The sequence below is a fragment of the Pinus tabuliformis genome, chromosome Q (assembly GCF_031772625.1).
Source record: "Pinus tabuliformis cultivar Carrire ecotype Pingquan chromosome Q, CPIR1, whole genome shotgun sequence".
NCBI lineage: Eukaryota > Viridiplantae > Streptophyta > Pinopsida > Pinales > Pinaceae > Pinus > Pinus tabuliformis.
In genome coordinates, this window is record NC_142296.1 from 1,002,352,560 (window position 1) to 1,002,365,434 (window position 12,875).

General features: G+C 37.0%; 1 protein-coding gene across 1 annotated transcript; it reads right to left on the minus strand.

Annotated features, from left to right (window-relative positions):
* Positions 1–259: 259 nt before the first annotated feature.
* Positions 260–2,975, minus strand: LOC149222873 (cysteine-rich receptor-like protein kinase 25). Its single transcript, XM_089383184.1, has 7 exons — positions 2,159–2,975; positions 1,915–2,052; positions 1,678–1,817; positions 1,363–1,573; positions 1,013–1,247; positions 740–890; positions 260–640 (listed from the first exon to the last, which is right to left on the minus strand). The coding sequence occupies exons 1-7, from the start codon at positions 2,961–2,963 to the stop codon at positions 260–262; spliced, it is 2,061 nt and encodes a 686-aa protein (XP_089239310.1). The 5' UTR covers positions 2,964–2,975.
* Positions 2,976–12,875: the final 9,900 nt, after the last annotated feature.

The window sequence follows — 12,875 nt, forward strand, 5'->3', positions numbered from 1 at the left end:
GTAGATAATGTAGGCGTGTAACACCTCCTATGGATCACTTCAAGGTTATGTGAGTAGATTAAAGAGAGCATGCCCTATAAGCAATGGATGCCTCGACGAAAATATTGAAAGTCATCCTTGAAATTCTTGAATAGAAACACGAAAGGTTTGAAGCACCACTTTCCCATCAATTAAAATACTGTTATTCTCTGAAAGTCTCTTTATTTAGGATGAACAGTAAAGGTTTTGTTCCTACCTAGCCCCAAATTCACTAATGTGCCTACCTAGCCTCCAACTCACTAATGGTGACATCATTTATGGAAGGAACCAAATGATTCTCTGTAGAGACAGACGACACGGATGATGCGGTGGCAAATGGCCGTGACTGCTGAATCCCATTGCCAGAGCTGCCGGCTGTGGATCGTCCATAGGAGCTGTCACCACTTTTCACAAATGCGGGTTTTGTCGGATTTTCTAATGTTGCAGGAGCACTGGAGATCATCAATATAACATTAGCGATTGTTGGGCGGAGGTCTGCATCAGCTTGGGTGCATAGAAGCGCAACCTGAATGCATCTTAAAGCTTGCTCATGCCTGATTGTTTCGGTCAATGTAGAATCTATCATATCTGGAAGACACCCTCGCTTGTATAATCTCCATGCCTGCATCACAAATATCCAAGGCAAATGCATATTCAACATCTCCATTGTCAGCAACCACTGTTTCTCATAGAAAAAAGTAATCATGAATTGATGTCTTACCCATTCTAATAAGCTTTGCATTTCATCGGGAAATTTTTTTGCAGTGCTTTTCCTACCGCTCACGATCTCAAGGACTAGCACTCCAAAACTATAGACATCAACCTTTACTGATAGTTGCCCCCGCATTGCATACTCTGGCGCGATATAACCGCTACATAATCCATTGAGAAACTCCTCAAATAAGTGTGGTGGTTGTGGCTAAATCACACTATCGCATACAAGCTTAACTGCTGATAAATTGCATGAGGGAAGGGGAGAGGGAAATGTTCTTACTATGTTCCTGCAGCTTTTGTTTCGATGTGAGTCTCGTCTTCAGGAAAGAGTCTTGCTAACCCAAAGTCTGCTATCTTCGGATTCATTCCCTCATCAAGCAAAATGTTGTTTGCTTTAATGTCTCTATGAATGATTCGCAACTGTGAATCCTCGTGAAGATAAAGAAGACCCCGAGCTATTCCCATTATGATGTTATAGCGCTTTTGCCAGTCAAGATGTCTCTTCTTCTCTGGATCTGTATTTGTATTTCAAGAATATCAAATTTCAAAACTTTTAAATAATCAATCTCATTAATTCATGAAAAATTGATCATCTTCCCCTCGTCCAGGAAAAAATCCAAAATGACATACCAAACAGGAAGGTTTCAAGGCTTTTGTTTGGAAAATACTCATAAACAAGCAACCTATCCGGTCCCTCGGCACAACACCCAAGCAACTTTACAATATTTTGGTGTTGAACATTGGCCACAAGCTTCACTTCATTCATAAACTCTCGTTTGCCCTGTCTAGACGTCACAGACAGCTTCTTCACTGCTATTTCTTTTTCGTCTCTCGTTATTCCCTGAAAGAATCATTCCCATTAACAGCTTAGGGAAAAAAAAAACCTTCATTGATGTCAAGTCATGCAATTTCATGGGTAAAAAACAATAACAGATACATATATACCTTGTATACAGCGCCAAACCCTCCCTCTCCAAGCTTCTTGCTTTCATCAAAATTATCCGTTGCTTCTATGAGATCTTCTAAGGTGAACAGAATTTGCTCCTGCTTCATTAGCGTCGATTCTGGGTCATTCTCATGTGCTTCTGTGTAGACCATAAAATAAAAGTGAATAAGAATCTAATTTCATGAGATCACATAAGTTTGTTCGTGCGAAACAGAGGCCAAAACTGCAGATTCTACCTTCGTTCTGGGTTGCTGGCCTTGGTGAAATGGCCGATTTCAGTTTCCTCCATATGGCAAACAAACAGACCATTAAGGCTAGAAGCACGCCTCCCATTATACCCAATATTATGGGTAACGTTTTTGAAGAGGAATTTTCTGTACAGTACATCATGTAATGTTATTTACAGAAGTTAAAATTACAGTCAAACTGTATAATCCCAGAAAGGGCAAATCATAAAATTAGATGTAGCAGAGAGATTACTTGACGTGGTGGTTGAAGTTCCATTAGCCGGAGGAGTGTGGGCTACAACTGTGGGAGGGTTTGCCCCCGAGGAGGCGGAGGGCGGAGGTGGACTAGCACTACTCCCTCCAGTACTGCCGTTAAAGAAGGGGTATATTTCATATCGGGCCGTGCAGCTTCCAAACAGTGCTTGAGCTCCTTGCTTCATAGAGCAACAATCGTAGACGCCATTAATTGCGGTTTGCAAACAAGATTTGCAGTCCGCGATGGATAGATCTCTCCAACACTGAACTTGACCGTAAACGGTGCCATTGACAGAATATGCAGCTGATCCTTCAGCGAAACCTTTATTTGCAGAATTGACAGCCTCATCAGACAGGTTGAAAAGGAGATTCGAAGTAGTGGTCCTAAAACTATTTATATCACCACTACCAATATTGTTATTGTTCTCCCAATATTTTGGGTTAGCGGTGTCTAGCTGTGAGAAGAAACTATAGTTGTCGTATCGCAGGTAGCAGTTATCCATCCATACTTGACCACCGACATCGTATCCGCAAAGTTGTAGAACACTATCGTTTGCTTGCTGTGAACAGACTGAACAGTCTTGGAGAGATATGTTACCTATGCACTGGAGGAGGCCATAGATTCTGTTGGGGTTTTGTCCATACGAAGAAGTGTTGAACCCTGTTTGAGGTGTATTCTTCACTAGATCCCACATCACCCTATGCCAATTGCTTGAAAACGTACTTCCATCAGCGTAAGTAGAAGCATTATTGCATAGAAAATATTTCTCCGAATCTGATAAAACTGAAGTAGAATTGCTCATGAATAATAAGGCAATGAAATGAAAGAGAATAGTTGCCTGCTTACAAGAATTAGCAAAGTACAAACAATTATACTTGTGGAAGTTCCTCATGATAATCAGATTGACAAGAGAGTTACAAAATAGATGTATTTGCTTTGAAAATGTAGGCGACCGTTCAAATACAGAAACCCTTAACTAGGAATTGGAATGCTGAGAGCATACGAAATTCACAAAGGATAAACTTTCGGAAGTTAAATTCGCTGCCTACAAAGCTTGCTTGCGTCTTCTTGAAGAGGAAGATGGGTCTTGGTTTCAGTGGTGTGGGGGTCAAAGTTAATGTAAACTAAACCTCAAGTATACGTTCAGACCAGAGCCGATCAGCATCGAACAGTTATGTTCTCAGCTTTCCAGGTTGTCTCCCAGCCACACTATAAACACTCTCTTTCATTCTTTCGTTTACATGAATTCCTTTCATGAAGTGTATAACGTATGCTGATAAAGATTCCTTAAATTAAAATTAATATGATAATATTAGTGTGAAAATTTTAAAATTATGTCCAATGATATGATATATTAATATTTCTATTGGTATGCATGTAATTAATTAATTTGGTTAATTAATTAACTAAATAATTCTTATTAATAATTAATAATCAATTTATTAATTATAATTATAATTAATTATTATTATTAAATTATTATAGGTTTTACTGTTATTAATTAATACTAAATATTTTTTATCTTTATTAATTGATATTAATTAATTAATATTACATATTATTAAATAATTATTATTATGAATTAAATAAATTAAATTAGTTTAATTATTATGAATTAAATAAATTAAATTAGTTTAATTATATAAATTTGACTAAAAAATTAACATTATTTAATAATTAATAATTAACTATTTAATTAATCAATCAATTAATTAATTAATTATTTACTTAATTTATAATTAAAATATTTTATATATATTTTAATTTTATTTAATTTTATTATTTGTTCATTAAATAGAGAAGAAAGATAATATAACTACTTTAAAATAAATCTCAATCTTAGACTACTAAATATATTTTATGAATATTCCATATAAAATAAATTCTTACTTTCCTCTATTAATTATTAATTATTAAATTAAAATACTAAAAATTTTGTTACAAAATAAACCCCTATCGCATCACAAATATGGCAATTTCCATGGTGGTCTTCTTATTCTGTAAATTTTAACATTTATAAATATACATATACTTATGGAGTTGTAAAATAAATACAATAATTCACTTAATTGGAATCACCAAGTTAGCCGTCAAAGAAGCGTAGGGATTTGTAGTTGTAAAATTAATACAATATTCCACTTAATTGCAGTCACGAAGTTACCGGTCAAAAAGGGTAGGAATTTGAAATAATTTCATTTCAATTCGAGGTTTATATATATATATATATATATAATTATATAATTTCAATATTATTATGTGAGGAAGGTGATATTTTGATAGTGATATAGTTTAAGAAGAAATACAGTTTATTAAGAAATATAGAGAAGGATGGATAATTATGATGCTCTTTCAACTTTAGAGTTGTTTGACAATTCTTTTTAGATTTATTATTATATTATTATTATATATAATATAACATTAAATGAAATGAAGAGTTTGGAAGAAGACCAAGAGTCCCATGAAATGTAAAGTGAATACACACTTGCTTTTGTATATATGAATGTTTGATTTAATGGAAGATTAATCAATTGTGAAGTTAATTTTTATGTGAGACAATGAATAGGTCCCAATTGCATGATTCTTGTTTAAAAGCATGTCTCTCTCTTTTTTCTTATAAATCTTTTTCTCTATTATTCTAAGCTCTGCACGCTAGTATTTGTGAGCCCATTGTACTTGTTTCCAACATTTGGTGTGCATTTAGAAACACTCCTCTCTTTATTCTCATGCATTATCAAATTCTTTTTGCCACATTTGATTCAACTCCTCATCCCTCTCTCTCTTTTGACATTGAAGAAACACAGGTAAAAGATCTTCCTCTCTCTCCCTATCTCTCATATCCACAACTCATTGTTCATGCACATTATTATGTACATTACGACTTGTCCCACACCCATTTGTAACTCCTAGCATTTGCTAGGCTCTTCAAGTTGGGCTCTTCTCATCCTTATGCATGAACTTTTCCTCTTCAAAGTCTTTATAATGTGAGCACCCCATCTTGGCACTACTTAAGATCTAAACTTTTGTGGGGAAATCCCTCCATGTCCCACCTAATGCATAATTCCAAGTTTTCTCCTCCTACCATGGGAGGAATTCCCATCACTCCTACATATTTTGGATTGTCTTCATTATGCTAATCAACATCATGATCATTGCATGGTCAATGGGCATGAAGAATTTTCTATGTAGTCTCATCACTATACATTCTCATTTGTATAGCTTGCATGCCATCAAATCAATTCTTAGAAGATTCCATATTCCCTAGTCACTTCCATTAATGGAATTTGGATAGATATTTCAATCAAGAAATCCTATTATCCACTAGTATAAAGTTGTGCATTGTAAAGCAATCTATGAGAAAGTTGTATACAGAAAAAATCTCTTCACAGTGTTTTGAATAAGCTTTAAGTATGGTGAAATCTTCTCAAATGCTTGAAAGTTTCAACTACTTATAAAACCTATTACAAAACATCAATTTTCTTCCCTAGTTGATATTCTAAATAAAGATTAAATGTTGGCTCCAATGTGTATGTAGTAGCTATTGAACTGGTGCAAAAGCATTATTTTCGAGAAAAATGTAGAAATTCTCTTCTCTACCAATCTCGCACCGAGACCATGTAGAAAATTTGCCTGTAGATTAACCCAATAATGCAATATACATCAAAGCAAAATACTATAACGTACTTCTACTTTCAATTTTGCTAAATGAATCAAGATCGAGTTAAACAGTATAACCAGAAGAAGAATGAATTAATACACATGAACACATGAAAATACTTTGGGGAAGCCTCAGCTAAAAACCCCACTATCTGTATTATCATACAAGGTGGAAATACATAGGAATAATACAAAGCCTTAGCTCTCATAGTTAGCCAGCTCTCAATACAATCCTCACAGATGCTCACAAGCAATCCTGGCTGCTCAGAAGCCTTCCTCTTTGCCCTCCAAGCTCCTATTTCCTTGTGCAGTTCCTCTCAGATGATTCTCCTTCAACTAAGTGGAAAACCTCTTCTACCCAGTGGATGATCACCTGATCTCACACACTATCAGAACTGCACAATCCTGAAGGAATGATGATCCTTCTGCATGCATGAGTTTTCTTTATAAGAAAAAACATGCAACTGATAGTACATTGTCCTTGTCTTTAATCTTAACTGCGTCTTTCTCAGAATAGACATGCAAGAGTTTCTAATGAGAGAAGCTTTAGTTATCTGGAGTACACTAGTTGAGTGCATGAATGCATCAACTGACTGATAACTCACAATTAGTTCTTCAAACAGTTTGGAACTAATTTAACTAGACTTAACTCAGTAAACTGAATTAACTAATTACAACTCAAATATAACTCAATCTTATCTCCTTAATTAAGAGATAATCTCCTTCATTTAAGGGATAACTCTTGCATGACTTCAGAAAGACTTCTAACTTGAATTTCTCCAACTAATTAATCCAGAATGAATTAATTAAATATTTCCAGGTAGCCGGTGAGACTAAATTCGATTTCAATTCACAATTTTTATTCAAGGACAAATTAAAATTGGAATTTCTGGATTCCATTTTTATCATTTCTTGTTGCTATTTTCAACACTCCCTCTCAACAAGAAAGGGATTCAACTCGATCCCGATCGTGAACCTTTGGAATGTTATGCATATAACACTTCTCTCTAGTGTTGTTGCTCCAGCAACTCCAGAAACAAAAAATATCCAATCTGAATGAGTATGATGCATCTGCCATCAAAGTCTCTGACTGTTATTGCCTCTGTCAACTCAAAACTTTGTGCTTCTACTGACTCTTCCTTTTTGCACTGTTGGCAATCCTTCTCTACGCTCTTCAGTATCTGACTACTCTAGCGTTTGTCACTTTGATCTCTCACTGCATAAATCCCACTAATTCATCTTGCTACTATGTACATTGGGCTCCCGTCGCAAGGTACAATCCATGAGATAAAACCTCTCAATGGACCCTACCCAATTTCAACCTTCTTGGGACTATCACTTCACATTGCCCCACCTCACACCTAGAGGTATGGCTGCATGTTGATCTAGAATTTATCTAGAACAAAGAATTAAAGGTATTACAGACTCATGTGCATGGATGTGCCTATGTTACTTATGCAACGAATCGATAAGATTGCTAGAATACATAGACATTGAGGCAATCAGAGAAAACATAATAGTCAAACATGTAAACAAAACAAGTTTAATAAGGAGTTCACACAATGCTCCTGGGCTATGTCTCCTAGTCCAACCTTTCAATGGTGGCCTCTCTATTATGTTTTCAAGAAGAGTTTCTACAATAGTGAGCTCAATTCGAGACTCACTTAAACAGAATGAAGTCAGTAGGAATAGAGTGCACAGACTCTCCTTACTAGAACTCGACCTCTGAGGGTCACAGTAGTATGACAAGCCTATGCTGAGGAGTTTACTTGAACCTCTCAAGCCTTCAATGGAGTACACAAACTCTCTGACTCTCTCTGGATCTATCTGGCTCGATGTTGCCTTCAGGTCAGCTCACTTCTACTCTCTGTTCTCTGCTATTAACTTCTTGCATCTCTGTGTGTGCCTCTTTTTCTACTTCTGTCAGCTCATGGCTTTAAAGCCAGTATGTTCTTTGACTACTAGTTTCCGCTTCCTGGCCTTCTGGTTTCCTTACCTTTGTCTGTTCGAATTTCTCTTCTTTGCGTCATCATCATTGGGTAACGCCTCACACGGAGGTGGGCACCTGTTTCCCAACGAACTAGGTGTCAGATTCCTTGAATCTTTTTTGAATGACCGTTAATTCCATTTGCTTCAAGATCGCCCGTGAATCATGAATCGTTTTCCAACTCATCATCCACTTCATACTTCAAATCCCCTGTCATCTTGCTTTTCGAGTTGTCAAAACCAGTCAGTCATTGGGACACATCTTTGCCATTGATCTGGGGCCCCCAGATCCTACAGTCGTCCTTCTTATCAGGCAAAAAATTCGCACAGTGTTTACCATCTGATGCGGGTAATTTTCTCTCTCCTTTGCTGGACACGTGTCACTCGATGTGTGGCATCAGGCATGACTCAGTCAATACTACTTGCTGCCTACAAGCCTTCCAATATCCTGCCGGTTTGTGGAATCCTACGCTACGGAACCGAATGCATTACTTTTCCGAATTTTATAGTGATTTCAGGTCCAGGCGCTTCAGGGCTTTCCTTCACTAAGGGGGATGCCCTACGATACATGATTAGTGCTTTAGCGCTAATCGCGTATCAAGAACCACCCTCGTTTCTTGATTTGGCCTCCGCTTTTGCCAGTTTGTGCCAGTGCGCATTACCATGGGCCAACGATCTACCCGCTCGACCGAGGGTCCTCGTTGCTCTGCTCTAGACATAACTGCAGCTATTACGAGGATTCTTTCTGATAGCTTTGATCTTTTCTAGGACTTGAATCTTTTTAACATAATTTGAAACAGTCATGAAAACTTAGAGATTTTTTAGGATCCAATTCGGATCACGGCCTTCTGACTGAAAAAGCTTTTTGACCACCAAAAGTTGGTTTTCTTTCAAGCCTCAATCAAGTGAGGATATTTCTTCCTCGCTTTCTCAATTTCTATCCATCTCGCACTGCTTGGATTTGAACCTTTGAGTCTGATCCTGAGGTACTCAACATTCACTCTACGTGTAGTTCTTACCTTCCTGTCTAGAACTATATCTTCCTCCAACTCATTAAGATATTCAGGTAGTAGATCATCAATAGAAGGCAATTGATTATGCTCTTCGAGATCTTCAATTAATGAAGGTTCAAATAGTCTCAAGCTGTCTGCATTAACAACTGAGTAGATGTGCATGTAAGTTGGTAGATCAAGGTGAAAAGAATTTTCACCAATTTTCTCAAGTATCTTGGAAGGTCCATACCTTATTGGCTTCAGCTTCTTACCTTCACCTTGCATTCTGTCTTTGCTGATATACAGCCAGACTTGATCACCAACTTGGAAACTATGCTCCATCTGATGCTTGTCATGCCTTGCCTTGTACTTGGCTTGGCTATTTTCTAGTTGTTCCTGTATTGCCTGGTGAATCTCTTGGATTTGTCCAATGAACTTGGTTGCCTTGTCCACATCACTGTGTCCATCAACTGCTATGTCTTTACCAAAGACAAAATCCAAGGGAGACCTTGGTGTGAAACCAAAACAAGTCTCAAAAGGAGATCTCTATGTAGAAGAATGTTTAGCTCAATTGTAAGCATGTTGCACATAACATAAATGTTCATCCCAAAGTTTGGGATGCTTGCTGTAATAGCCTCTGAGCAACTGGATCACTGTCCCATTGACCACATTTGTTTGGTCATCTGTTTGCAGATGAAAAGTTGTGCTCTTCTTCCGCTTGGTGTCCATCAATTCCCACAAACTTGACCAAAATTTCCCAACAAATCAGGTATCTCAATCAGATATTATGGAAGTGGGTAATCCAAAATGAACCCATACATGCTGAAAGAACATCTTTGCAGTTTGTTCAGCTATAATCTGTTTGTTACAAGGTATTAAAATACACATTTTGGTGAACCTATGCACAACAACATATAAATAGTCATGACCTTTCCTAGATTTAGGCAGTCCTCCAACAAAGTCCATGGAAACACTTTCCCAACGATGAGAAGGAACTAGTAGTGGAGTGTACAAGCCTAGTTTTCTATTGCTGGGCTTGCTTTTAGCACACATGGTACACCCTATTACATATCTATAAATTGTCTCATTCATTTTTTGCCAATAACAAAATCTTTGCAGCAATGCAACTATTTTACTTACACCAAAGTGACCTGATATTAGAGAAGTGTGTGCTTCTCGAATTATCTTAACTCTTTCAATTTTTGGAATGCATAGCTTCCCAAAATGATACAACAGTCGGTCCTTAACATGATAATCCAATTCTTCTACTCGTTTGCCTTAACTTAAAGTTGCATATACATCTTTAAAATCTATATCTTGAGCATATTGTTCAATGTAGCTCTCATGCAATACTGAATTATGCTTAAGTATAGTAGATTCATTTATAATTGGTCTAGATAACATATCTGCAACTTTATTGTGCATGCCCTTTTTATATCTAATGACTAGATGAAACTGTTGTAGAAAACCCATCCATATATAGTGTCCTAATTGCTGCAACTTAGTTTGGGAGTGTAGATATTGAAGTGGTTGATGATCAATATGTATAACTATCTCTTTGCCCATTAGGTAATGTTTCCACTTTTTCACACTCTGTACTAATGCATACAATTCTTTATCATATGTGGGATAGTTAACTACTACAAAATTAAATGTCTCAGAATGATAACATATGGGTTTACCATGCTGCACCAACACTGCTCCCATGGCATAGTCACTGCCATCTGTTTCAATCTCAAATGGTCTTTGAAGATTGGGCAGTGCTAGTACTGGTGTTGTACTAATATTTTCTTTCAAGGTGTTGAAGGCTTTCTGTTGTTTACCTCCCCACTGAAACACCTTTTCCAATCCTGATAAAGCATGTAAGGCAGCTACAATTAAGGAAAAGTTAGAAATAAACTTTCTTCAATATTGTGTTGCTCCTAAGAAGCTTCTAACTTATGTCGCAGATTTGGGTTTAGGCCAGTTTACAATGACTGCAACCTTAGAGGGATCTATCTTCAATTCACCACCCCCTACTATATGTCCCAAATAATTCAAAGATGTTTTTCCAAATTCACATTTTGAGAGTTTAACACAAAGTTTTTCTCTTTCCAAAACATCTAGTGTCTACTTAACATGCTTTAAATGTTCTTCCCACATTTTTCTAAATATAAGAATGTCATCCAAATATACAATAACAAAAAATCAAATAAAAGGTCATAGTACATCATTCATTACTCTCATGAAAGTAGCAGGAGCATTAGTTAAGCCAAAAGGCATAACCAACCATTCATACAATCCCTGCTTTGTTTTGAAAGCATTCTTCAATGCATGTTGCTTTGAAACTCTGACCTGATGATAGCCACTACGTAAGTCTAACTTGGAAAAATAAACAACTTCTTTCAACTAATCTAATAGATCATCTACGCGAGGAAGGGGATAACGATTTTTGATCGTTATCTTATTCAGTGCTCGGTAATCAATGCACATTCTCCACGAGCCATATTTCTTTTTCACCAGAACAATTGGAGACCCACATGGTGATGTGCTAGGTCTGATGAAACCCTTCTCCAGAAGCTCCTGTACCTGCTTCTTGATTTCTGCATTCTCTAAAGCTTTTTATACTTGTCGTTGCGATTGTTGCTTCATCTCCTAAGTCTGACCCCAAATCCTTTTGAATAGATGCAGCAGTCTATTTCTTCTTGCCCTCAAACTTCTTAGGTTTCAGCTCTGGATGCAGAATCTAGTAGTGTTCATCATCATGCCCATCCTTCTTACAGTGAGTGCATGAAGACTTGCTTTTCTGTACAATGTTTTTCTTCCTCTCTTTCCATTTTTGTTTTCTTTTCTCCTTATTTTTGCTTGCAGTGGGTTGGGATGATCCCCTAAATCCTGGGTTCCCATTCTTACCTCTAGCTTCTAGATGCATAGCCTGAACATATACCTCATCTACGCTAGTGCGATTAAAAATGAGGATAGTGTGCCTCATGTAGCTGTGTTGACCACCTATATACTTCAACAGAGTCTCACGTGAGTCTAAAGAAATTCCTAGAATCAAAGCTCTTTTCCTAAATTCTTGGGTGTAATCTTGTACAGTTTTCCCTTTTAGTTGTCGAAGAGTTTTCCAGCTCATCATGGCTTGTTGCATGTAGGCTAGTGGATAGAATTGCTTTTTAATTGCAGAAACAAATTCACTCCAGACAGAAAGAATCTTACCATGCTTCTTCATGTCATCTTGTGTCCTGCCTTCCCAGCATACCAAGGCAATGCCTCCGAGGCGTAGGCTGGCAAGCTAAATCTTACTCTTGTCTGAGTCAATGCTCTACAATCTGCAATAGACATCAATTTGTCTGATCCAATTATCCAACTTCTCTGCATTCAACTCTCCATCATATATTGGTGAATCAAATTTAACATCTAATTTAATCAAAGATGTCTTCCTTTTATTTTCAGAGCTATTAGGAGGCGTGAGAAATTTTTCTTCTTTCCCTTTTCCTTTAGAGTGCTCATGGAGGAGATATTATTCTACTCCTTTGTCTTGTTTGGAGCTTGATAAATCTTCATCTCTATGTTTCTTAAAGTCCCTATACATTTCCTCCACCATGGATCTCAGGGTCATAAAACTGTCCATGAACTGGGTGTCTGATTCCAAGGGATTTTCTTTTGACATTTTCCTCTTAGAATAGACCATTCCAATTTCCGAGTTAGTTTTAGCCAATTCTCCTTCTCCTAATTTAAGCTTTGATCTAGTTAGCATTCAACAATAAAATCCAGCATAAGCTTGTCTAACCTTAGTAACCTAGGGCTCTGATACCACTTGATTTGGAATTTATCCAGAACAAAGAATTAAAGGTATTACAGACTCATGTGCATGGATGTGCCTATGTTACTTATGCAACGGATCGATAATATTGCTAGAATACATAAACACTGAGGCAATCAGAGAAAACATAACATTCAAACATGTAAACAAAAAAGTTTAATAAGGAGTTCACCCAGTACTCCTGGGCTACGTCTCCTGGTCCAGCCTTTCAGTGGTGGCCTCTCTATTATGTTTTCAAGAAGAGTTTCTACAACAGTGAGCTTGATTCGAGACTCAA